Source organism: Brugia malayi (genome assembly GCF_000002995.4).
Source record: "Brugia malayi strain FR3 genome assembly, contig: Bm_v4_ChrX_scaffold_001, whole genome shotgun sequence".
Classification (NCBI taxonomy): domain Eukaryota; kingdom Metazoa; phylum Nematoda; class Chromadorea; order Rhabditida; family Onchocercidae; genus Brugia; species Brugia malayi.
The window spans coordinates 23,434,954-23,462,475 of NW_025062479.1; the positions used below are offsets into that span (position 1 = coordinate 23,434,954).

The window sequence follows — 27,522 nt, forward strand, 5'->3', positions numbered from 1 at the left end:
AAAAAAGGTAATAATAATTGATAATTGTCATCAAAGTTTAGATGTCGCATTGAATTCTTAAAATTAAAACGTTATATGTGATATTATCATATCACATCTTAACACTGATAATTATCACTTCTATTCCTATTAAATATTTGATAACATTATGTTATATTGATAATATCATACTTTAACACTGATAATTATCACTTCTATCCTTATTAAGTATTTGATAACAATATGTTATCAGATTAAAGCTTGAAATGTATTAAATTCAATTAATCATAAAGGTATGGTATTAGTTTTCAATGTTGCAAAATTACTTTATTGTATAATTGTTTATAAATGCAAAATTAAAAATTAAAAAATGGAAAATACCTGAATAACCCGTCTTATTGGGTAGATAATACTCGAATCTATCATACCCAAATAACCCATCTTATTGGGTAGATAATACTCGAATCTATCATACCCAAATAACCCATCTTATTGGGTAGATAATACTCGAATCTATCATACCCAAATAACCTATCTTATTGGGTAGATAATACTCGAATCTATCATACCCAAATAACCTATCTTATTGGGTAGATAATACTCGAATCTATCATACCCAAATAACCCATCTTATTGGGTAGATAATACTCGAATCTATCATACCCAAATAACCTATCTTATTTGGTAGATAATACTCGAATCTATCATACCCAAATAACCTATCTTATTTGGTAGATAATACTCGAATCTATCATACCCAAATAACCCATCTTATTGGGTAGATAATACTCGAATCTATCATACCCAAATAACCCATCTTATTGGGTACATACACTGACACTGAAATTTATCTCAAAGATAAAACTTAAAGAATTTATAATTCTCTAATATATAATAAATTATTAATACTTTAATGAATAGAGTAAAGTTACCTTCGCCTCGCTTATATTTACTTATTTATTTAATTCATTTATTTCAATTTTTATAATCTATTAAAGATTTAAAAATTTTGCTTTTTTTTTAGTCTCAAAAAAGAAAAAAAATAACAAAAAAAAGTTTGCAATTTAAACTATTTGTTCAATTCAACTTTTTATAAAAAAAAAAAAAATAATTTTATTTAATCCTTTAACACTGACAAATTTAAAATTACAAAGTTTAATTTTATCTAAATAAAAATTTGCATAAAAAAATTCAAATAAAATGCAAAAAATTATTTTTAATATTTTTCAAATACATTCGCTCATTTTCTTTTAGCATTAATTTGTGCGTCATTTGCGCCTATTATTTTAGTGTATTATTTTCTATTGTTATTTGCCATTTAATTAAATGTTTTAATGTGAAATTTTTTTTTTTTATTTTTTAAAATTAAATAATTTTTTAGGTTCTATACGATCCATGGATAACGTTCCTTCAATCATAGACTCCACATTATCACCATCACAAGGTATTATTAAATTAAATTTCATTTTTTTTTTTTTCATTTCATTAATATTTCAAATATTTCACGCAAATTTAATTTATTTCCCTTACTTTTATACAATAATTAATTAGCATAATTATGTAAATATTATCTTTTAGAAGTAACATTTGATAAATTTATTAGTTATTTACTTATTAACTCTATGTGAAATGAAATAATTATTTTCAATTTTTAATTTCATAAAGATATTACTATTATAACAAATAATAATATAATTTGTTATCAGTGATAAGATTAATGTGCTAGAGATTTACTTATTAATTATAAAAGAAAGAAGTGATTATTTTTATTTCCATAAAGATATGGCTATTGTCACAAATGATAATGTAATTTGTTATCAGTGATAAGATCAATGTGCTAGATATTTACTTTATAACTATAAAAAAATGAAGTAACTATTTCTAACTTCATAAAGATACCAATATTATAGCAAATGATAATATAATTTGTTATCAGTGATAAGATCAATGTGCCAGATATTTGTTTATTAAATAAAAGAAGTGAAGTAATCATTTTCAATTTTTAATTCCATAAAGATATTACTATCATAACAAATGATAATATAACGTGTTATCAGTGATAAGATCAATGTACTATATATTTACTTGTTAACTATAAAAGAATGAAGTGATTATTTTCAATTTTTAATTTCATAAAGATATCACTATTGCAACAAATGATAATATAATTTGTTATCAGTAATCAGATTCAGTGATAGATATTTACATATTAACTATAAAAGAATGAAGTGATTATTTTCAATTTTTAATTTCACAAACATTCTACTGTATGTAACAAATGATAATATAATTTGTTATCAATGATAAGATCAATGTGCTAGATATTTACTTTATAACTATAAAAAAATGAAGTAACTATTTCTAACTTCATAAAGATACCATTATTATAGCAAATGATAATATAATTTGTTATCAGTGATAAGATCAATGTAAATATTTTTCAGGATGGGTTCGTATTGAGTTAGAACCGGTAAATATTCCATTAGAGCAGGATGATTCCATACTTTTATCAACCGTACAATCAGTTATACCTGGTGCACATGGCCTATACTACAAGGATGACAATTGCAAGAAAGCCTTAAAGTCTTATCACTTTATTCCTTTCTCTCTCTCTCTCTCTCTCTCTCTCTCCTTTTTTCTCTTCCCCTTTCTTTTTTTTATTTATTAAATCAGTAAAAAACAAAAAGAGAAATAAACTGGGATAAAAAAAAAAAGTTTATAAATAAAACATTAATATATAATGATAAGTGATAATAAATTGATAAAGAAATGAATTAAAATGAAAAATTTTAATTTTAATTTAAAATTTAAAAAAAAAAAAATTAAAATTAAAATTGCAGATACAATGGTACAACTGGTTGTATATTAAAAGGTCCACCAGGTTGGAATTCTAAACCAATTTATGTTGTACTTGGTTTGTCTTATTTTCATATAATTAAATTTTTACTCAAAATTTTTAATTCATTTAAAATTTTTAATAAAATTTCATACTGCTAAATTAGTACAAAATTAGTAATAATAATTTTGAAAGTAATTTCGAAATGTTTTTTTTTTTAAAAACAAAATAATTTTTTTTGCTAAATTTTAAGAAAAAAATTTGTGTATTATTTGAAAAAATTGAAATTAAATAAAACTGAAATAAAACTTAAATTTTAATTCTTTGCTTTGTGCTTTACTTTTAACAATAATATCACTACTTCATTCATTAAAAAATATTATTATTCTAAATTTTATTTCTAAAAAAAAAAATGGATGAATAAAAATATTGCCTAGCTAAAATTATTAAATTTAAAAATAAAAAAACAAATCTGTAAAATTAATTAATATTAAATTTTTATAAACAAAATTATAAAATTAATGTATAAAATTAATTTATATTAAACTAAATAATACTTTGAAATAATACTTTGCTATCATTTCATTATAATTTATTTAATTATTTATTTTATTTTTTTCTGTAAAATTAATTCATATTAAATTTTTATCAACAAAATTATAAAATTAATTTATATTAAATTAAATATCACTTTGACTATCATTTTATTTTAATTTATTTATATATTTATTTTATTTATTTCTGTAAAATTAATTAATATTAAATTTTTATCGACAAAATGTGCAAAATTAATTTATATTAAATTAAATATCACTTTGCTATCATTTTATTTTAATTTATTTAATTATTTATTTTCTTTTCTCATTATCTTTATCATTATTTATTTGTTTATCATTAATTTCCTATCAATTAAACAATTAATATTTAAAAGAATGAAATTTCAGGTCGGTAAAAAATTTCAGTTAAAATTTAACACTTTGATCAATGTTTTAATGATTTTATCACTTTGATCAATGTTTTAATGATTTTATCACTTTGATCAATGTTTTAATGATTTTATCACTTTGATCAATGTTTTAATGATTTAATAAATTAAGCACTATTGTAATTTAAATTTTACAACTGAAAACAAAAAACCAAAAAAAGTGAAAAAATAAAAATTTGTTTTTTTTTTTTTTGAAAAAAAGCAAAAAATTCGGCTTACATCTTAAAAGAATGATAAATGTTTGAGAGACATTTCAAAATGAATTACTATTAATTATTAAATAAAATCATTTAGTAAAAAAAAAAAATAATTTTTCATTTGTAATCATCGAAATAGACTATAAAATAATAAAATTTTTTTTTTAAAAAAATTTAAAAAAACAAGTTTTGCTTTTTGTTTTTTTTTTTTTTGCAAACAAAATTAAAATTTGAAAAATGCAAATAACAACTTTTGAACTTTTCAAATTTTTCTTTTTTCTCCGAAAAGACAATTTTTGAACTTTTAAAGTTATTTTTTTTTTGTTCCATAAAAAAGACTAAAAGTTATTTACAAATTTATTAAATTCAAATGTTTACAAACGTCCAATTTTTAAATGTTTCTTTCTTTATATTTAAATAATTTTGAAATATACTCTTAAAATTTTTGATTAATTAAATAAAATTATTATTTTTGATTTTTTTTTTTTTTGAAGAAAGTATTAATTATTTATTTTCTAAAAAAAGTATTTGCATTTAATAATTACAAAAAAAAAAAAAAAGGAAAATTAAAAAAAAAATGAATTGAAATGAACGAATGATTTTTTAGAACGAATTAATGCAAAAAATTTTTTTAAATTTTTTTTTGTAAAATAGAAATTAGACGAATTGAAATTTTAGTCGTAGTAAAAAATAAGCAAATTGAATTGATTATATAAAAAAATTAATTCTTTCAAATGAAATTCAAACAAAAATTAATTCGCAAATATGAATAATTGATTTATTAAATTAATTAATTTAGTTTAAATTAATTAAAGTAAAATGAAATAAGCAAATGAATTAAAAAATTTTTTGATATTAAAGGAAATTTTGAAAAATTGATCAATTTTTTATGAGTAATAGTTGAATGGTTTTGTTAGCATTTCAAAATGAAATTTGAAACAATTAAATGAAATATTTAAATTGCACTCAAATTTTAATTTTCAATCAGAGAAAGATTAAATTTGTGAAAATTTAATTAAACTTATCAATCGCTGATAATTTTAAAATTTAATGGTAAAAAAATTAAATTTTGGAATGGATGTTCGAATAAAATTAATGAGTACAAATGAATTAAATACTATAAAATAATTAATTAAAGTTCATAAATTACTTTTGTTTTTCTAACAAATAAAAAATGAATTTATTTCTTACTGATTTTATTTTAATTTTTTTTTTTATTATTTAATTTTATTTTAATTACTATTATTTAATTTTATTTAAATCATCATTTTTTTCCTTGATTTTAATTAGTATTGCATTTATTTGTTTTTTATTTTAATTTTCTTTTTGTATTATATAATTTAATTTAAATTATTATTATTTAATTTTATTTAAATCATCATTTTTTTCCTTGATTTTAATTAGTATTGCATTTATTTGTTTTTATTTTAATTTTCTTTTTGTATTATCTAATTTAATTTAAATTATTATTATTTAATTTTATTTAAATCATCATTTTTTTCCTTGATTTTAATTAGTATTGCATTTATTTGTTTTTTATTTTAATTTTCTTTTGTATTATATAATTTAATTTAAATTATTATTATTTAATTTATTTAAATCATCATTTTTTTCTTGGTTTTAAATAGTATTGCATTTATTTGTTTACCGTAAATTATAAGTAATTAAAATATTCCATTGAAAATTTTTATTTACTTTCATTTTTTTAGTTCTGTTAATATCAGCTTGAAATTTTCAATGCTATATTGCTTGTGTAATTAATTTTTTTATAAATTTAAATTTTCAATTTTAAAGAAATAAATTAAATTATAAATTTTAAATGAATAATTAAATTATAAATTAAAATAATTTTTTTTTTAAAGAACCAACACTATGGAAACGATAATATCATTGTTTTTCTTGATTTGTCTAGAATTTAAATGACTCAAATTTCATTGTTCTCTTAAATTTTAATTTTAACAAAAGTTTTGTTTGCTTTTTTTTTTAAATGTAACAAATTTAATTGTTTGTTTAAATTTAAAATAAAATTTTAATTTAAAAATTTTTTCAGCACATGGTTGTCGTCATTTTAGCAGTAGCAGTAGTGAACAATATGCTAATGCTACGGAACGATTTGAAAAAACTGTTAATTTGGTACAACGTATGTTAGGTAAATGTAAGTTTGAAATTAATTTATTATTCACTAAAAATATTTTTTATTTAAATTAAAATTTGTATTTAAGTATCAAATTAATTTAAATCATTTTTTCTTGGTTTTTGATTATTACTAATATTCTTATTTATAAGTAATATATTTGAATTAAAAATATTTTTTATTTAAATTAAAATTTGTATTTAAGTATTAAATTAATTTAAATCATTTTTTCTTGGTTCTTGATTATGAGAAGTATTCTTAATTATAACTAATATATTTGAATTAAAATTTTTTGAAATTAACTTATTATTCTCTAAAAATATTTTTTATTTAAATTAAAATTTGTATTTAAGTATTAAATTAATTTAAATCATTTTTTCTTGGTTTTTGATTATTACAAATATTCTTAATTATAAGTAATATATTTGAATTAAAATTTTTTTGAAATTAACTTATTATTCTTTAGAAATATTTTTTATTTAAATTAAAATTTGTATTTAAGTATTAAATTAATTTAAATCATTTTTTCTTGGTTTTTGATTATTACAAATATTCTTAGTTATAAGTAATATATTTGAATTAAAATTTTTTTGAAATTAATTTATTATTCCTTAAAAATATTTTTTATTTAAATTAAAATTTGTATTTAAGTATTAAATTAATTTAAATCATTTTTTCTTGGTTTTTGATTATGAGAAGTATTCTTAATTATAATTAATATATTTGAATTAAAATTTTATATTAAAATTTTGTACTTCAAAAGATCATATATATACCCTCGTTATATCAAATTAAATTAAATTAAAATACTATATTTAGTAATTAATAAATGATATTCTTTTGATATGATTAAATTGATAATTTTTTTATTTTTTTTTTTTGAAGATTTAAATTTTACAGCTGATCAACAAATATTGCCTCAATCACACAAAAAGGTAAAAGCTAAATTAACTTATTTCGCATTTGTCATATTGAAATTCTTTTTTAAATTAGAATTTTTAAATTTATAATTTTAACAAATTTTGATTTAATAATTTTGGTATATTCAATTGAATCAAAAAAAAAAAAAAGAAGGCCTAAAAATGGAATTAACTTTTTAAGCATTTGTCGAATGCAAATATTATCAATTATGCCCTCAATTCTCCATTATTTATCCAATGATATACTAAAGTTCAAAGGTCAAAACATGATATATTTAAGTTTAAGGATACTTCGATCAGATTAACAGAGTGTAGTCATAGTGATAGCAAATTATCATCGCTTGAGGCGCAAATATCGCTTGAGGCGCAAATTGCTAATGAAAGTGGAGTTGACAGTGAAGGACGAAACAATGGATCTGTTAGTTTTTTTTTATAATTTTTTAATTTTTATTAAATTTAAAAAAGTTTTTCTTTCTTTTTAATTATTTCTGAAATATTATTTAAAAAAATATTTAAACTTAAAATTAAATTTAATTTTTAATTTTGTATTAAAAAAAAAACGATTTTTTTTTTTTTTGATGTGAAACAATTATTTTAAAAATTAAAAAAAAAGAAAAGTAACATTAATTTAATTAATATAATTGTAGTTTATCAGTGAAAAGTGCTCAAAAACATCAACTGATATCCAGAAATTTGATATGGAAAATAATATTTCAAATCAAAGGTTAGCATTAATTAATTAATTAATTAATTAATTGCAAAAATTTTGTATCAATTTTTTCAGATTGCTAAATAATCATTATGACAAATTAATTAATTATTGTTAAAATTATTGCATTTGTTAATTCGAAATTAAATTTTAATTTCATTTTTTTCAATTTCATTTATTTATTCTTCTTTTTTTTTTTGAGAAATATGCATTTTTTTTTCTTAGAAAATTGATATAAACTAAAATTAAATTAATTTTAAATTAAAAAATGAATTTTGTGATTTATTTAAATAAAAGAATAAAATTTCAAAAAAAAAAAAAAAAAAATGAAATTTCGTTATGAATTATAAAAATTTTAGAAGGCTAATGAATGTTAGAATTAATAATTTGGAAAGAAAATAATTAATAATACTGAAATTTTTTTTTTTTGTTTTGAATATTTTAATTTTAAAATTTAATTTCTTCAAAATTATTAACAAAAAAAATTTTTAAATGAATTTTTAATGCAAAATTGAAAAACAAAAAAAGATGTATGACGCAATGACTTTTAGTATTTAATAATAATTTATTGATGAAAAGTTTCAATTTTTATTTAAATTAGAAATTTTATTTCAAAAGAGAAAAAAGGAACGAAAATTAATTTCAGTCCATTAATGAATGGAATCGGAAAGGTAAGAACGAGTAATTTCTCGTCACGTCACGTACGTCATTTTTTTTTTATTCTACTTATAAAGTAAATTTAACAAAAAGAAAAAATCAATAATTAAAAATTTTACGAGCAATTATAATTAAAAGTAATAAATAGTATAATCTGAAGAAATTTGTAAATTAAAATAATCGAAATGAAATTTTAATGTGACATTTTAGGAAGAACAAAATGATAATTTAATCGAGAAATTAAAACAACAAAGGAAAAAGTTTGTTTTACTGAATTTTACTTTAGAAAGTTGTAAAAAAAAGAAATTAATTAATAAATATTTAAAAAAAAGAAAAAGCAAAAAAAATTTCGCAGAATTTAAAAAAATTTAATTAAAGTTATTGTGTGAGCTGAATGTAAACAAATTGAAAAATGAAAAAAAATAAATAATTTAGAATAAACAATTAATAATTAATTTTTGAACAATGAAATTGAATAAACACAAAAATATTTTAATGCTATACAAGTAAGCATGAACATTTTAATTAAAATATACAAAAATAAAAAAAAAAAAAAAAAAAAAAAAAAAAAAAAAATTAAAAAATTTTTTTTAGAAATTAAATTTAAAATAGACTAAATGCTAAAAATGAGAATCATTTAAATCAGTAAACAAATTAGATTTTAAATTTGTATGCAAATTTAAGTTTAATTAAATAGATTATAAAATAATGAAACCACAAAAAAAAAAAATTTATTTTTAAAAATGAATGCTAAAAAAAAATTTATAGTTTTAAAGTATCAAAAGAATATGAAAAGAAATTCAATTATTATTTCAAAACACACAAAATGTTATTTTAAAAAAGAAAAATAAAAGATTCATTAAAAATTATTTAAAAATATAATTTTATTAAATCTAAATTAATTAAAATATAATTTTAAAAAAAAAAAATATTTTAAATTAAATTTTTTTTAGAATCAAAGAATTGGAAATAATGCTGGATGATGAAAGAAATAAAGCACAATTATTAGTGAACCTCAACGCGGAATTAAACAACAAATTAAAATGTCAAACATTTAATCAACAACAATCAAAAATTGTACATTAATTTTTTTTTTTTTTCAACATTTTTAATTTTTACAATTAATTAATTTTAAAATAATCTCAACAACAAAAAAAAAATAAATAAATAAATAATTCAAATATTATTTGATTGAAAAAATTTTTCATTCAATCTAAAATTTTTAACTTTTTTGAAAATTTAAAATTTACTCAATTAATTTGTGTTTTTTTTTTCACAATTTAAATGTTTTCGTTTCGGTTTTTTTTTTCGAAAATTTGTGAAATGAAATTATGCAAGGGTAAGTGATAAGCTGATATGATAAGAAATGAGATTATTTGATTAAATTTGATAAGTGATCAATTTGAGGAAAGCGATAGAATGCAACAACAGTCATCGAGAAATGATTTAGACGAGAAAAATGACGAGATTGATAAATTAAATAAACAGATTGATGATTTGAAATGGAGTCTTGGTGAATATAAACAATGGTTAAATGATGCAAATGAAAGGTAAATAATATTGAAATTATCATTTCGTTGATTAATTTTAGTATAGTTGTAGTGATAATTGGAGGCGCAATTGTCCAATGTATCGTTTAGATAAAAACAAAATTATATTTTAAAATTTTCATATTACTGATTTGTTTTAGTATAATAATATTATTATTATATGATTTATAATATATTTGTAGTGATATAATAATATTATTATATTAATTTATAATATATTTGTAGTGGCGCAATTGTCCAATGTATCGTTTAGATAAAAACAAAATTATATTTTAAATTTTCATTTTATTGATTAGTTTTAGTATAATAATATTATTATTATATAATTTATAATATATATGTAGTGATATAATAATATTATTATATAATTTATAATATATTTGTAGTGGCGCAATTGTCCAATGTATCATTTAGGTAAAAACAAAAATATATTTTAAAATTTTCACCTTATTGACTAATTTTAGTATAATAATATTATTATAATATAATTTGTTATGTAGTTGTAATGATAATTGAAGGCGCAATTGTCCAATGTATCGTTTAGCTAAAAAGAAAATAATTTTGAGATTTTCATTCTATTGATTAATTTTAATATAACAATTGATTAATCTTGATTAAATTTTAACATGTTTTTTTTTTTTTTTTTTTTAAAAAAAAATATTTTTTTCATTGACTAATTTTAACATTTTTTAAATAAACTTTAATATAACTTACTTTTTTTTACTATTTAATATAACATAATTACAGTATAGTTGTAATGGTAAATGTAGGCGCGCAATTGTCCGATGTATTGTTTAGCCAAAAAACGAAAAAATTAAATTAGCAGTGAAAATGTGACACTTTCTAAATATTTTATGACTTAAGTCTTTTTTCACGTCACGTATTGCGCTGTAATTCTCTTTTAATATACTATGTTATAAGTTTTATTTTTACTTTTAATTTTAATTTCGTAAATAATTTACTAATTACATTCTCTTGTAGGATATATCAATTGGTAAATGCATGCAAAGAGAAAGATGACATTATTGATGACGTGACGCATCGATTTCATGACGTGGAAAGACGTCTTCTTGACGTGCCAACTGATCAAAGTATTGAGTAAGTGTAAAATTTTAATTTTAAAATTAAAAAAAAAAATTGAAGATTTTTTGAAAAATGAAATTTTTTTTTATCTTTCATATATTTGCTTTTTTTGAAATTTAATTTTTTAAATAATTTTTATAAATAATTCACTTTATTGCTATTGAAAATTTTATTTACTCTTTTAGTCAAAATTTTTAAGCGCAAAAAAATTAAACAAAATTAATTTCTATAAAATTTGGTACAATAAAGAAAAAATTTTTTGGAATGAAAAAACAATGAAATATGAAATTAAAAATTCAAATTTGCTTGCAAATTATTTAATAAATTTAATGAAAAAATTTTTTTAAATTAAATAATTTAGAAATTTGAATTCATTAATAAATGAAATGCGGAAAGAAATTAACGACAAAAATGATTGCATTAATCAGTTGGAAAAAGCTAAAAGTGATGCGCAATGGTACCTTGGCGAACATCAACATTGGCTACAAGATGCTAATGCCAGGTGATAATTAAATTTTACAATTTAATAGTTTTAAATTATTTAAAACAAAAAAAAATTTTTGTTGTAATTAATAATTTTAAATTATTTAAAACAAAAAAAAAATTTTTGTTGTAGTTAATAATTTTAAATTATTTATAACAATGAATGTTTTAATAATGTAAAAGAAGAGAAAAGATTAATAGAAAAATTTCTTTGAAAAATTTAAATTCATTTTTTTGAAAAATTTAAATTCTTTTTTTTTTTTCAAAAATCAAATTATAATAATATAAGCGATATTACAGAATTGAAATTCTTGAAAATGAGAAATTGGATGGATGGCAAAAAGTTTGTCAATTAGAGGAAATGCTTAATGAAGCTAGAAATGCTATTGTTATACCTAGTGATAATAACAGGTACTATTATTATTTAAATTAATTTAAATTTTTTTTTTTTAAAAAAAATGATGCAAATATTTTAAAGAAATTTTTTCTTTTTCATATTTTATTTGATTAATTTTTTAAAATTTATATATATGCTCTAACAAGAAGTAATAATTTATTCAAATTTTAATGTAAATAAAAATTTTTGTTAAAAAAAAAAATAATAAATTTTATTATTTTAAGTGAAATAAAAGCAAAATTGGAAGAAATGCAACAAAATATAAAAGATAAAATTTATGAATGTGAGAAATTAAACGAACAAAATAATGAAATGAAAAATAGTATCGAAGAATACAAAGTTTGTTTGGAAAATGCTACAAAAAGGTTTGTTTATTTGTTTATTTATTTGTTCATTTGTTTGTTCGTTTGTTTGGTTATTTGTTCAATTGTTTGTTTGTTTATTTGTTTGTTTGCTCGTCTATTTATTTGTTTGTTTGCTTATTTATTTGTTTGTTTGTTTGTTCGTTTGTTTGTTTATTTGTTTATTTATTGGTTTGTTTGTTTGTTTGTCTGATCGTTTATTTATTCGTTTGTTTGTTTATTTTATTCCTTTTTGTTCATTTGTTTATTTGCTGTTTTTGCCCTTTTTTTTGATCAATTAATTATTAATTGAAATTATGTCAGAAATTATGTTATAAATTAAAATTATAAATTATGTCTGAAATTATGTAAATTTTCAATTAAAGCTAAGATTATCTTTGATCTGAATTTTATTGTCTTGCTTTGTTTTGTTTTTTTTTTTTTACGACAACAATAACAAATTTGTATTTGAAATGATCGATTTAAATTTTACTTCAACTTTTACTTTTTGTAAAATTTTTTTTCTTTTTGATTATTTCGAATTTTTATAAAAATTAATTCATAGGTTTGAATTAAGTTATTTACTTTTTCTATGAGCAGTAAAAAAAGTGATTTTTTTTTCTTTTTTGTTAGTATTATTTTGTAAAGAATTAAATTTATTTTTTAACTTTTTTTATTTTTTTTAAAAAAAAATTAGAGATAACAATAAAAGCTAATGAAAATAGCAAAATTAAATTATTATTAATATAATTTTATTTTATTAATTGATAAATTTAAATTGCTAAATTAATCAGTTAAATAATATTTGACTTTAAAAATGAGAATTATTTTATGCTTTTATTTAAAATACTGAAAGTAAAATGTATTTTGATAGTGTGATTAATCATATCAATTCATACTATTAATAAATAATTAAATTAAAATAAATTTAAATAAAAAAAGAAAAGAGGGAAAGGAGAACAGAGAGAGAGAGAGAGAGAGAGAGGGAATGTGTGATTGGAGTAAAATTTAATATTATTAAAATTTTATTTTTAAGAATTACTTATCTGGAAGATGAAGAAATGGAAAAAGATCGCTTAATCTTAGCTATTAGTAAAGAATTAGTTGAATTAAAAGAAGTACGAATTGATACTTTCCAACAGGTAAAACTTTTTTTTTTTAACTTTAAATTTTGTTTATTTTAATTTTTTTCTTAAATAAATTTTTTTTTTTTTAATTTACAAATTTGAGAAATAATTTATTATTATTTTTTTTTTTTCTGCTAATTAACAGTTACATGAAAAAATCGACAGTTTGGAGTATTGTTTGAATAAAAAAGAACAGCAAATAATTGAAAATGAATCAAACAATGATGACAATGAGTATAAGTAAGTTTTTTCAATTCAAAATTTTCTCTCTTTAAAATTTATTAAAATTTAAAAAATGAAAATTATCTGAGAAACAAAAAAAAAAAAAAAAAAAAAAGGAAAAAATTTTAAAATAAACAAAAATGAAGCAAAAAAGTTTGTTTCCTTAATTAATTAGAAAATTTAATTAAGCAATTAATTAATTTTTGTTTAACTTTATTAATTTTTATAAATGATAAGTTAATTAATTATGAAATTAAAATAAGTTGCAAAGTTTTTTTTTTTTCTCCGATGAAGCAGCTAAAATTGTTTATGTTATGCTAAAATGACTTACTTTTCCACTCAAAGTTAAAGTAATTAGACTTATAAATTACCATTATTATTTTTAACTTTACTCAAAATTAATTAATGTTTTCTTCGAAATCATTTTTTTATTACTGATATGATAATATTTACTTTATAATATATACCAATCAACTAACGCTTTACAAAATTACTTTGTTATTGATATGATAATTATTACTTTATAATTTACTCCAATTAATTAACGCTCTACAAAATTACTTTATCACTGATATGATAATTATTACTTTATAATTTACTCCAATTAATTAACGCTCTACAAAATTACTTTATCACTGATATGATAATTATTACTAAAATTTATAAGAACACAATAACAATTAAGATTTTTTTTAATAAAATGGCCATATTTTCATGATTATATTGCGAATTGCTTTATTAAAAACTTTACTCATAATTTTTTTTACTTAAAATTCGAAATTATGCTAACTTCATCAAATACATAAGTAAATAATTGAAATGAATAAAAGTAAAATTAATTTCGAATTTTTTTATTTGATATATTAATTTGTATTAAAAGAATAAACTTTTAATTTTTTTTTATGCTTAAAATTGGAAAAGTATAAAGTTTTTTTTAAAAAAAAAAACATCAAAATGCTTTTTTTTTTTTTTTTCTTAAAATTTCTCAATTTTATTTTAATTTATAGAAAGGCTAAATGGTCACTGCGAGATTTGGATGAGAATATTTTCGATGTGGACAATGGTCATTTCAATGATTCAACAGAATCGAATAAAAATGCTAATTGGACATTTGCTGAATATAAGCATTGGTTACAGAATTTGAAAAAAAGGTAAATTAGCAAAAAAAAAAAAAGGATTAAAATTAATTTATAAATTTGAATTGATAATAAAATTTACTTACTATTATAGTAAATTATTAAATCAATTTTTTTTAATTAATTAATTATATTAACAAAATATTAAACTGCAAAACAGCAGACGAATTTTTTTTTAAAAAAAAAGATGTAAATATCAATGAATAAATATTAAATTCAAAATTTAATTACTTAATTTAAATACTTAAATTAATTTATATATATTAATTACAGAGTGAAAGAACTTGAAAATGCTTTACAACGAATTACAAATGAGAAAGATGCAGCAATAGAAAAACTTCATGAATTTGAACTAAATGAAGTAATTAAAAAATATATTTTAATTTTTAAAAATTATTTTAATTTTTTTTTTTAAAAAAAGAAGAAAAAAATGTTTACTATTTATTTTAATTAATTTATTTTCTTTTTTTTTTTTTTTTTTAAGCCTAATATGGATGAATTAAAGAAAGGAATATGGGAAAAAGAACAACAAATTATACAATTGGAAAAAGATTTCAATGAGAAACAAAATGAACTTAAGTTCATCATTAATATTCAAATTTTATTTTTTCCATTTTTTTTTTTTTTTTTTGAAAATTTAAATTATTTAAAAAAAAAAAAAGAAAAAAGAAAATTTATTATTTCAGTTTATTTGGTTTAAGAATTGAGAATTTAATGGATGAATTAAATGATGCAAAGGAAAATTCAAAAAATTATGAGCAAAAATGGATGGATACAGAATGGATTTTAGGTGAACATCGCCAATGGCTTACAGATGCTAAAAAAAAGTTGAAATTTTTAAATTTTAATTTTAATTTTTCTCCTTCTCTTTTTTTTTTTTGATTTAACAATTAATTTGCAAAATTGTTAACATTTTTTAATTGGCTAAGTGAAAAAAAAAGGAAGAATTAAATCAATGCTTATTTCAAAAAATTTAATATTTCAAAAAGGATTTAAATTCTAATTTTTTAATTGTTGAATTAATTGTTGTTCATTCTCATATTGTTAATTAAAATGATTAAATTTATTTAAAAAATGTATGAATCAATTAATTAATTGATCAATCCATCGATAATTCAAAAACATTTTCATAAAAAATATTAGTGGAAGAAAAGAAAACAAAAAAAAAAGGACAAATGACATTTGCTATATGTAATTGAATTAATTAATAATTAATTTTTTATTTTTAATATTTTCATTTCAGAATTGATGAACTTGAAAATAAATTGCAAATAATTGGTGAAGAAAATAGTAGTTTACGAGAAGAAATTGAAAAATTAAATTATAATATTAGGTATTTCTCCAAAAAAAAATTTTTTTTTTTGCAATTATTTTTATGTATTTTTTTTTTGTTGTAAACTTTTTCATTTCGTTTTAAAATTAATTTCAAAATTAAAATTTAAATTCATAAATTTTTATTTTTGATTAATGAAAAAGACAATAAAAATTTTGAATTATTTAAAAAGGTTTTTTTTTTTTAAAATGAATGAAGGGAAACAATAAAAGATTAATTAAATTTAGCAAAAAATTTTTATTAATTAATAAATTATGATGGATTGATTATGTTGTGGATTAATTAACAGTGATTAATTAATTAATTAATTAATTAATTAGCATTGATTTAGAATATCGACGGAAGCTATTGAAGGTTTGCAAAAAGAAATTGATGATAAAAATGTGACACTTAATGATATTTCAAAAGAGAAAATTAATTTTGAATGGAATTTCAATGAAAAACAACAACAATTAAAGGATGCTAATAATAGGTTCATTCATTGTCAATTGTCACCTAAAAAAAAAATAAGGCGCAATTGTCTCATTTAGTTAAATGACTGATTTATTGTCAATTTTTTTTAAACTAATTTAATCTGAAATAATTTAGTAATTTTGTCAATTTAAGATGTTAATAATAGGTTCATTCATTGTCAACTGTCAGCTAAAAAAAAAAGAGGGAGAGAATAGAAATTATAATATAAAGCGCAATTGTCAGCGCAATTGTTTCATTTAGTTAAATGACTGATTTATTGTCAATTTTTTTAGATTAATTTAATCTGAAATTAATTAGTAATTTTATCAGTTTAAATGTTTAAAATAATTAAATTGATATTATTTGAATTGATATTTTTCATAAATTATTATTTGTAATTATGAAAAGTTTGTAAAGAGTTTTGTTTGCATTTAAATTTGATTTTTGAAATTTATAAATGCTTTTCATAAATGAGAGAAAATTATTTTCTAACTTTTTTTTGGATTAATTCTTAAATTATTTCAGTTAAATAAATTCTATTAATGAATTTAATTATTGAATTATAAGTTTAAGCAAAAAAAAAAAAAAAAAGAAAAAACATTTATCAATGATAAAATTGAATTAAATAAAAAGAAATTATTCCTTTATGAAAATAAGATAATAGGAATAATTAATCATATATCTTTTACTGTTAATAATTTCAAATTTGAAAAAAATAATTTTGTCACATGTTTTTTTTTTTTTTTTTTTTTTTTTTTTTAAAATAAATTAAGTAAATTTTTAGAATCGATGAATTAGAATCTATTTTGACTGAAAAGAATCATTTGATCGATGAATTGAAGAAATGCAATGAGGAACGTTATATTTCATTTACAAATTTCTAATTTCAATATTAATTAATTTCGTATTTTACAATAAAATTATAATAAAATATTAAAAATTTGCAAAATCTAAACTTTCCTTAAATAAATGACAAAATTTTAGTTAAATTTAAAATTATTTTTTGTGTAAAAAATTTAAAAAAATAAAACTAAAAATGTGAAAAAAAAAGTTTTTGTCCACATTTCAACATAAAAATTTTTTTGCATTTTTAAATTTTCAAATTAAATTTTTAAATTTTTGATAAGAAAATTTTTAATTTTCAAATATTTTTACAGGAAGAAATGATAGTTTTGCATGAAAAACTTCAAAATGCTGAGAAAGCTTTTTCTAATGCACCATGTGAAGATAATAAGCTAAAGTAAATTATTTTAATTTTTAAATATTCTTTTTTTTTTTTTTTTGTTTTCTTTTATGTAATTTAATTTATGCAAAATTATTGTATTCATATGTGTTTAAAATTATTGTGTAATTTTAAAAACTTTTTCTGCAATTTAAATTGTAATTTAAAAGGATATAAATGATTAAATTGAAATTATTTATATTACGATTAACATTTCTAATATAATTTTGAATTAATAATAATAAATCAAATAGTGAAAATAATAATAATTTCATTTATTATTTCTAATTTAAGTGAGCTTAGCTCAGTGGTTGATTGTTTACAAAATGAATTAAATGGCAAAAATGAATTTATCAAAAGTTTAACGAAAGAATGCAATGATAAGGAATGGAGTTTAGGTGAATACCGTCAATGGCTTCATGACTCTAAAAATAGGTAACTTTTTTATATTAATTAGTTTAATTTCATTTAATTCATTTCCATATAATTCTTAATTCTATTCTTTCAATCTGTATGTATCATTTTAAAATGCAATTAAACAGTTGTAGGTAAAAATTTTGTTGTTTGATTTGTTGTAATGATAATCATTTGATATCTAATGGTATGATAGGTTAATTATAATAAATACTCCATCAACTATCATTCTTCTATATCACTTGGTAGTGATAATCATTTGATATCTAATGATATAAGCTAATTCCACTAAGCACTCCATGCACTGATTCAGTTATCACTCCTCTATGTCGCTTAACAAGAAATGATAACATCTGTTAAGAAAACGATTAAACAGTTATAGATAAAATTTGTTGTTTGATTTGCCGTAGTGATAATGATATGATAAGCTGATTCCACTAAATATTCCATGCACTGATTCAACTATCATTCTTCTATATCACCTGGTAGTGATAATCATTTGATATCTAATGATATGATAAGCTAATTCCACTAAATACTCCATGCACTGATTCAACTATCATTCTTCTATATCACCTGGTAGTGATAATCATTTGATATCTAATGATATGATAAGCTAATCCCACTAAATACTCCATGCACTGATTCAACTATCATTCTTCTATATCACCTGGTAGTGATAATCATTTGATATCTAATGATATGATAAGCTAATTCTACTAAATACTCCATCAACTATCGTTCTTCTATATCACCTGGTAGTGATAATCATTTGATATCTAATGATATGATAAGCTAATCCCACTAAATACTCCATGCACTGATTCAACTATCACTCTTCCATATCACTTAACAAGAAATGATAACATCTGTTAAAGTTTCAATTTTGACACTAATAACAAGAGCATATGACTATTTCAACTTTTATCTTTCATTGTTAATTATTTCAAAATTTAATTGCAACTAGCAAAAACAAAAGAAAAAAAAGTTTTTTGATCCTATAAAGTTTCAAGAAAATCAATAATACTAATCGATAATTACGGTATAGAGTTAACTGATAAGATGTAGAAATTGCTAATTTGAAATTTTTGATATGTAAATTAACCTGTAGCAATTTTAATAGATGTTATAATTAATTAATTAGTTAATCAGTTCATTTATTCATCTTTAATATTTTACCAATATTCAAACTGTTTATTAATTACTATTAGAATTTTGTTATTACTTTTCTTTTTTTTGCAAAATTTTTAAATTTAGAAAAAAAAAGTTAAAAATGACAAAGAAAGTCTTTTCCGTATATTTTAATGCACATAATAAAATAATTTTCTTTACATTTTTTTTTCTTTCTTTTATTTGAAACCAAATAAATATGCAATTCAGAGTACAAGATCTCGAGAAAGAATTATGTAAATGTAATGATTATGTCGAGAAATTAAAACAAGAAATCGAGAATCGAAATACTGATACTAGGTAATGTATTCATTGTAAAATATAACAAAAAAAAAAAAAAAAAGGAAAGGAAAGTAATTTTCAAAATTTTTAACGCATTCAAAAGATCCATTTAATTTAAGCAAAAAGCAAAAAAGTAAAATTTCAAAATTATTTATTTACATTTAAAAATTCTCAATAATTCTAAACTATATTTTATATTTAAAAATTATAAAAAATAAAATAAAATTCTTAGCAATTATCTTGCAACAATTAATGGTTTAAATGATGAATTTTGCGCCAAAAATGTTTGCATTGCAAATCTCGAGAAAGCAAAAAATGATTTGGAATTAAGCCTTGGCGAACATCAACAATGGCTTCAAAATGCTAATCAAAGGTTTATCACTTAATTTAATCAATTATTTATCAAAATTAAACTATTTTATCATTTCGCTTCTTTTTTTCTATTTTATACATTTACCTTAATTAATTAATTAATTCGTTTTTTTTCTATTTTATACACCTTTCTTAATTAATTAACTAATTAATTAATGAAACATAATGGTTGTTTATTTTTTAGAATTGTTCAACTTGAAGAATGTAAAATAGCAAACGATGCGATGAATAAAGAATTGCACAATGAAGTGGACAAATTATCCAAAATGGTAGTTCTCGATCTTAAAGCAGCGCTTGAGGCGGTAAAAGAAGAAGCGCAACAGGTAAAAATAGAAGTAAATTATTTCAATCTTAAATTAATTAAAACTTCATTCCTACAATAAACACTTTTTAATTTGACTTTTGAAAGAAAGAATAAATGATGAATGTTAGTTTTAATGATTAATTAAGTGAAATTATTAGTTTTAATGATTAATTAAAGTTATATTTGATTACTAATTAATTATTAATTAATTATGCATTTTAGGTTAAGATAGATTATTAAATAAATGATTTTAAATTAATTAAAATTTCATTCTTACAATAAATACTTTTTAATTTGACTTTTGAAATAATAAATAGACTAAGGTAGATTATAAAATTAATGTAACAATTTCAAATTTCTCAGATTAATTTTATAAATAATTTCTTCTTTTGATGTGCTAATTATTCTCATTTGCTAATTTGACAGGTATCAATTGAATCAATTGATGAATTAATGGTTAAACTTCAGAACACTGAACAAGCATTAGCTGAACATCCGAAATTGGATGATCTAATGTTAGTCATTTTGCTCTAATTATTATTTATTATTAAATTAAACATTTATTAATTAAAATTTTCTAATTAAAAAAATTTTTTTAATGTTTGAAATTAATTTATTTTTATTTTATAACAAATAGATAACTTAGATTAATAAATTAGTTAAACAATTTTATTAATTAAATAATTTGATATTAACATAGAATAACATTTAATGATTAAAATATACAAAACTTTTCTACTTTTTACCTAAGCATAAATGTATCTTAAAAAAAAAACATTTATCTCATTGTTTCACATAATATTAGTAAAAATTTTATCACTTCTCCTTTATCATTTATCAGCACTGATAAATTTATATTATTTATTTCTGAGGACGAATGAAATTTTGCAACACATTCTTCATAACAAAAATTTATGCATTGATAAAATCTTGTGCAACTTTCTAATCACTTATCAGAAGTGATAAGCTGTTATCATTTATGTGTTTTAGTTATCTGAAGAATGAGAATGAAAATTTGCGAGAACTGCTGAATGATAAGAATGCATGCATTGATAATCTTGTGCAGCAGAACAATGATCGAGAATGGAGTCTCGGTGAGCATCGACAATGGCTTCGAGATTGCAATGATAGGTAAAAATATCACTTCTAAATGTTTGCTTTTATTTTTTTAATTGTAATTTCTAATTTTTTAAATTATAAAAGAGTAATTGGGTAAATAATTTCTGATTAAATCATTTTGGGTGATAATAGAAATGGTATTGAATATATGCATTTTTTGATTAAATTAAAAATATTTCACATTAATCTACTAATATATTTAACATTGAATTAAAATTAAATTTGATAATTTCAATGATTATTAAAGAGCTAATTGGTTAGATGGTATTGTGGTAGCAAAGAATGCAGAAATTGATGAATTAAGGTGCGAAAATAATAGTCTTAAAATTGATTTAACTAAAATATCACAAAATGATGATATTAAGTAAGTTTATTTTTTTTTTTCCAATTTGTTCTAAACATTTATTTTAATCTTTTTTCTTTTTCAATTTTTCATTTTAAAATTATTTTTACGATAATATATAGATTAATTTGTTTTTAAAATTTAAACTAGGAATAGTTTTTTTTTGGTTTTAATTTATCTCTCAAATTGTTAGTTTAGTTAAAATAAATATGCTTATTTTTATCAAGTTTAAATTTCTCATATTTGAAACGATATTCAATAATTGTTAGCTTCGCGTCTCATTAGAAATCTTTCTGTTGCTTCTTTTTCCATCGATTGATTAATAATTGAAATTATTGATAAGTGATAACAACAATTTTAATTTTAATTTTATAAATAAAAAAAAAAAAAAAAATTAAAATGAAATATTTTGATTTATTGAAAGTAAATAAAAATTTAAAATGGCTTAAAAAAGAAAATTTAAAATTTGAGCAAAACAAACTTTTTATCAGTTATCAATTTTTTTCGTTATCAGTTGATTTTATAGCAAATTAAATGCTACGATAGAAGATTTGCGCAATGAAATTAATAATAAAAATAAACATATCGATGAAATTATAAAACAAAGAAATGAAACAGAATGGAAACTTGGAGAGCACTGTCAATTGCTTCAGGATGCTAATAATAGGTTAAATTTAAAATTAAATTTTTAGAAATTGAAAATGACTGTTGAAGATTTATTTTCTCTTTCTTAATAAATATATTATTTATATAATTAATTTCTAATTTGCAGTTCTGAAATGAGCAAAAATCGGATGTATTCCAAGTAAAAAAATTAAAATTAGCCAATCAATATTTCAAATATAGTAACTAACAAATTGCAGAGCTAATGAGTTAGCTGAAAAATTAGCTGAAAAGGAAGAAATTTTAAATTCATTCCTTGAAAAGCAACCAGAAATAGTAGAAGAAAAATGTGATAAAATCAATGCAATACCAATTGAAGCAGAATTAATAAACACTGATAAGAACGAATCGGAATCAATGGAAATTGATAAAAGCAAGGTATATCATATCATTAATTCATTTCTTGGAGATATTGTGATAAATTAAATGATAATAAATTAAAAATTTCTTGCGTCAATAGAATTAAAAGATAATATGTTGAAGTGATTAATTTAAATTTTAACAAACTTTTGCAGTTATTTGAAAAAATATTTGAATTAGAGAAGAAATTGCTCGAAGCAGAGGAACTAGCAGCAGAAGTATATGACAGTAATCATTTAAAAATGTAAGCTTTATTAGTTAATCATGTAATTTTTTGAATTGCTAAACTTTAATAAAGATATAATTTAAATTAAAATTATATCTTTTAAAATTTTGTGCAATTTCTTTGTTTACCTCTAAATGTGTTACAAAAAATACATTTTAAATTAATTTTAAATAGCGCATTTAATTGATTTAAACTTTTTTTTTTTCAAATGTAAATGAAATCACAATAGCACTTTCAATTGAATTTTTTGATTAAATCAAGTTTAATCCCATGGTAGGCCTTTTTTATTATTATTAATTTGTGTAGTATCACATTTTGGAATTCATTAATTATTTAGATATTATTATATTTGACATAAATATAGCAAGTGACATTTTTTTCACTCGAATACTACAATATGCATTACTGTAGCATTATTCAAGTACAATAATTACAGTATGTGAAGTATGCCCATGATTATAACTTTATTTTAAAATTAATTAATTTAATAATTCAATCAAACTTAATAAAATACGAATTTAAATTTCTTTAACTTTTTAAAATTTACATCATAAAATTAAGTTTTTTAAATTTTCACCAAGTAACATTTTTTACACTCAAATACTGTAATATGTAATACTGTAACGTTTTACATTATGCGAAGTATGCGCATAAATATGTCTTTTTTTAAATTAATTAATTTGATAATTCAATAAACTTAATAAAATACGAATTTAAATTTTTTTAATTTTTTAAAATTTACATCTTAAATTAAATTTTTTAAATTTTCAGTAAGTAACATTTTTTCTCACTCAAATACAGTAATATGTAATACTGTAACATAGCTCAGATACTGTAACGTATTACAGTATGCAAAGCATAAACATCTTTATGAATTTTAAAAATTCCTACGTAGTTTTTCCAATTTCTCAATCGCACTGTCATTAAATATCTTTCATTTTGATCGAAAAAATTGTAGAACAATTAGTGAGCATGAAGCAACAATAGCTAAATTAAAAGATGATCTGAAACAAAAAGACGCTGATCTCGTACGTGTATGTAAGGAACGATGTGACGCTGAATGGTTTCTTGGTGAAGAGCGGCAACGTACAAAGGATGCTAATGAACGGTAATTAGCATAAATTTAAATTTAAGACAGAAAAAAGTAGCCAAATGAAAAATGAAAAAGAAATTTCATTTCTATTTTATTGTAAGATTTGAATTTAAACAGATTTAATTTTTGATAAATTTGAAAAGTATGTGCTAATATATTTTATTTTATTATTCAATTAATTTATCTCAATTAAAATTTTTCATTTCTTTAATTCTCATCTTGCATCAAACAAATTGGGAAATATTTTTCCTAATATCAAAATAACAATTTTTCATTTTTTTTTTGTATTATTTAAAAAAAAATTTATGTTTTTTGAGTTCATTCAATTTATTTGCGTGCTCACTTTGTGCTTCATTGCAGAATTGCATCACTTGAAGCGGAATTGACGTGCGTGAAAGTAAAACACGATGATATAGTTTACAATTTAAGTAATGAAGTATTCGAATTAAATGAAAAGTTTGTTTCTTTTTTCTCTCCATTTCACTCAAAAAAAAAAAATTGCATATAGTTAAATTAATTTGATTTTTATTAATTAGCTAAATAATTAATTATGTTTTATTTACATTATCCATTTATATTTTACTTTGACATTCTACTACTTACATTTTTTTTTTATATGCATTTAATTTACTAGTAAAAAATAATGATTCTAGCTATGATAGAGTGGTTATAGCTAAGTAAGAAAAAGCAATGATATTGAAAAGTTTAATTGATTCAAATATGAAAAGAAATTTTAATTAATTGAAATGTGAAACGATTAGTATGTATTTATTTTGGTTTGAGGTATTAACTTATGATTGCGGTATGCGTTAAAAGTTGGAGTTTGAAAATTAATTTACAATTTATAAAATAAAATAAAATAAAAATATAAAATAAAAAAAATCTAACATAAGAATAATATGATTTTAATATAATTATTTCGCTTTTTTCTCTCTAATATAAAATTCTCATCGAGTTTTCCTCTCTTTTTTTTTTCATTTTTTTTCTTTTAACATTTTGCAATTGTAATCAAATCATTGCTAAAATATATATTCCGAATTTAATTTCCTTTTAATCGTAACATATATTAAAGAAAATTTTCTATGATTCAAATGCATATGAAAAATAGTTTTTTTAAAAAAAAAAATTTAATTAAATTAAATCAATTGTTAGAAGCTTAAAAATTTCTAAATTAAATTTCATTATTTCATTTTTGTTTATGATTTGAAAGAAAAAATATTACATCATAATTGATAAACTAATCATTTTAATGTTTCAATTATCGTTGTTGTTTGTTTGTTTGTTTGTTTGTTTACAGAAATAAGAAATTGAACGAAACTTTAATAAAAACTAAAATTGTAATAAGAAATTTATCGAAAGATTCACAAACGACAATGCTTCTTTTGGGACAAACTAAAGAAATGGAAAATTTAGAGGAAGAATTTAAGCAGGTTGAATTCTCTTTTCTTTTCAATCATTTGAGAAAAATTTTTTCAATTTTTACTTTTATCAAATGATTGAATGAAATTTTAATTTTTTGAGTATATTTTTGAATGAAAATTAGAGCTGAAATTAATTTTTGTACACAAAAACAAATTGAATAAAAAATTAGATTAAAATTGCATAAATTAAAATTTTATATTTTAGTTATGTAAAAAATATGCACAATTAAGTGCTCTACTTGCAACCATTCAAGAATATTTGGAAAAAATTGAACCGGAAGTTTCAGAAGTGGTGAATTTCCGGTAAATTTTATTTTAATTTTTACAATTATAACATTAAAAATTTTTTGCACAATTTATCCTACAATTAATATATATGTTTTAAATTAGAAATTAACATTAATTTTCTAATTTTACTATTTAATTTTGAAACGTTTATTAATTATTGAATTTAATTTATTATTGCTTCAACAAAAAAAAAGCAGTTAAACTTTTTCAAAATTTTATAAAGTAATATTCAATCGTTTCTTAAATTATATTAAAATTATTTTTGATTGTTTTAAAAATTTAAAAAATTTAAGGAAAATAATCGAAAATTTGAATAACGAATTTCATCAACAAAAAGTGGAAAATGAAAATTTATTGAAACAAAAAAATGATATCGAATTGCAACTTAGCGAGCATTGTGAATGGCTTCGCAATGCTAATAATCGGTTAACAATTTTTTTTTTTTGAAATAAATAATTATTTTATAAATTTCTCAAAAAAAAAACTTTTTGAAAAAAAAAAAAACTTTTCAATGAATTTATCAAAAATGGAAACTAATATTATAATAAATTTTTGCTAATTGAAAGAAAAAATTGTTTTTTTTTTTTTTATTCAATAATTTTTTTTTCTTTTTCAATTTTATATTTTTTGTTTTTTTTTTTTTTTTTTGAATTTGAATTAAATTTTTCAATGAAATTTAAAATAATAAAATACAAATTGAAATTTTTCTTTTTTAGGATAGCCATTTTAGAGGATGAATTAACACATTTAAAAGAGGTCAATGAGAGAACAATTGAAATTTTACGTATGGAAAATGAAGCGCTAAATCAAAAGTTTAACTTTTTTCTTAGTTTCAAAATCATTTTCTCAATAATCATTGTAAAATTAAAATTTATAAGTGAAAAGTTTAAATTAAATTATTTTCAAAACTTTTTAAATAAACTAAAAGTATGATTTGTTTCTAATTAATAAAAGTAATTTTTGCATATATATATTTTGTATGTAATATTTATGCTATTATAAGAGTAATTATTACGAATAATTATTTTTTATTATTTAAAATATTAAATGGTAATAAATTATTTAAAATATTAATTAATATATAAAATTAATACTAATTGGAACATATGTTTGATATTTAACTGAAATATATAATATATTAATATGAAATTGAAATTACTTAAGATTAAATTTTGTATTTTTTTATTTATTGAAATATAAATTTTATTTATTGAAATATATTATATATTAATATGAAATTGAAATTACTTAAACTTAGAATATGTATTTTTTATTTGTTGAAATATGAAATTTTATTTATTGAAATATAAAAATTAATTGAAATATGAAATTAAAAATGCTTAAACTAAAAATATGTATTTTTTTATTTATTTAAATATGAAATTTTATTTATTGAAATATGAAAATTAAATTGAAATATATAATATATTAATATGAAATAATTGAAATATGAAATTAAAGTTACTTAAACTTAAAATATGTATTTTTTTATTTATTTAAATATGAAATTTTATTTATTGAAATATGAAAATTAATTGAAATATATAATATATTAATATGAAATAATTGAAATATGAAATTAAAGTTACTTAAACTTAAAATATGTATTTTTTTATTTATTTAAATATGAAATTTTATTTATTGAAATATGAAAATAAAATTGAAATATATAATATATTAATATGAAATAATTGAAATATGAA

The 27,522-nt window shown here is 18.8% G+C and overlaps 1 protein-coding gene across 4 annotated transcripts in view; it reads left to right on the forward strand.

The window, feature by feature from the left end:
- Window positions 1–1,374: 1,374 nt before the first annotated feature.
- The window catches only part of Bm9363 (Uncharacterized protein), a gene marked incomplete at both ends in the record, with an annotated part of 40,215 nt that continues 14,067 nt past the window's right edge, over window positions 1,375–27,522 (forward strand). Inside the window, 41 exons of one of the 4 annotated variants that reach the window (XM_043075889.1) lie at window positions 1,375–1,423; window positions 2,424–2,562; window positions 2,820–2,893; window positions 6,048–6,152; window positions 7,032–7,066; window positions 7,332–7,469; window positions 7,699–7,775; window positions 8,407–8,431; window positions 8,628–8,677; window positions 9,371–9,494; window positions 9,825–9,967; window positions 10,949–11,065; window positions 11,412–11,552; window positions 11,834–11,944; window positions 12,155–12,295; window positions 13,308–13,413; window positions 13,544–13,638; window positions 14,628–14,771; window positions 15,030–15,117; window positions 15,241–15,335; window positions 15,443–15,583; window positions 16,000–16,089; window positions 16,421–16,561; window positions 17,327–17,400; window positions 17,704–17,782; window positions 18,059–18,199; window positions 19,559–19,648; window positions 19,863–20,003; window positions 20,187–20,325; window positions 20,733–20,821; window positions 21,297–21,437; window positions 21,673–21,789; window positions 22,295–22,435; window positions 22,632–22,809; window positions 22,947–23,035; window positions 23,976–24,125; window positions 24,471–24,566; window positions 25,408–25,540; window positions 25,737–25,834; window positions 26,113–26,244; window positions 26,536–26,631. In XM_043075889.1, coding sequence (XP_042931823.1) covers window positions 1,375–1,423; window positions 2,424–2,562; window positions 2,820–2,893; window positions 6,048–6,152; window positions 7,032–7,066; window positions 7,332–7,469; window positions 7,699–7,775; window positions 8,407–8,431; window positions 8,628–8,677; window positions 9,371–9,494; window positions 9,825–9,967; window positions 10,949–11,065; window positions 11,412–11,552; window positions 11,834–11,944; window positions 12,155–12,295; window positions 13,308–13,413; window positions 13,544–13,638; window positions 14,628–14,771; window positions 15,030–15,117; window positions 15,241–15,335; window positions 15,443–15,583; window positions 16,000–16,089; window positions 16,421–16,561; window positions 17,327–17,400; window positions 17,704–17,782; window positions 18,059–18,199; window positions 19,559–19,648; window positions 19,863–20,003; window positions 20,187–20,325; window positions 20,733–20,821; window positions 21,297–21,437; window positions 21,673–21,789; window positions 22,295–22,435; window positions 22,632–22,809; window positions 22,947–23,035; window positions 23,976–24,125; window positions 24,471–24,566; window positions 25,408–25,540; window positions 25,737–25,834; window positions 26,113–26,244; window positions 26,536–26,631 — 4,493 coding nt within the window. Of the gene's footprint in view, window positions 1,424–2,423; window positions 2,563–2,819; window positions 2,894–6,047; window positions 6,153–7,031; window positions 7,067–7,331; window positions 7,470–7,698; window positions 7,776–8,406; window positions 8,462–8,627; window positions 8,678–9,370; window positions 9,495–9,824; window positions 9,968–10,948; window positions 11,066–11,411; window positions 11,553–11,833; window positions 11,945–12,154; window positions 12,296–13,307; window positions 13,414–13,543; window positions 13,639–14,627; window positions 14,772–15,029; window positions 15,118–15,240; window positions 15,336–15,442; window positions 15,584–15,999; window positions 16,090–16,420; window positions 16,562–17,326; window positions 17,401–17,703; window positions 17,783–18,058; window positions 18,200–19,558; window positions 19,649–19,862; window positions 20,004–20,186; window positions 20,326–20,732; window positions 20,822–21,296; window positions 21,438–21,672; window positions 21,790–22,294; window positions 22,436–22,631; window positions 22,810–22,946; window positions 23,036–23,975; window positions 24,126–24,470; window positions 24,567–25,407; window positions 25,541–25,736; window positions 25,835–26,112; window positions 26,245–26,535; window positions 26,632–27,522 lie in introns of all 4 variants that reach the window. The other 3 variants (XM_043075891.1, XM_043075890.1, XM_043075892.1) reach the window with 3 other exon arrangements.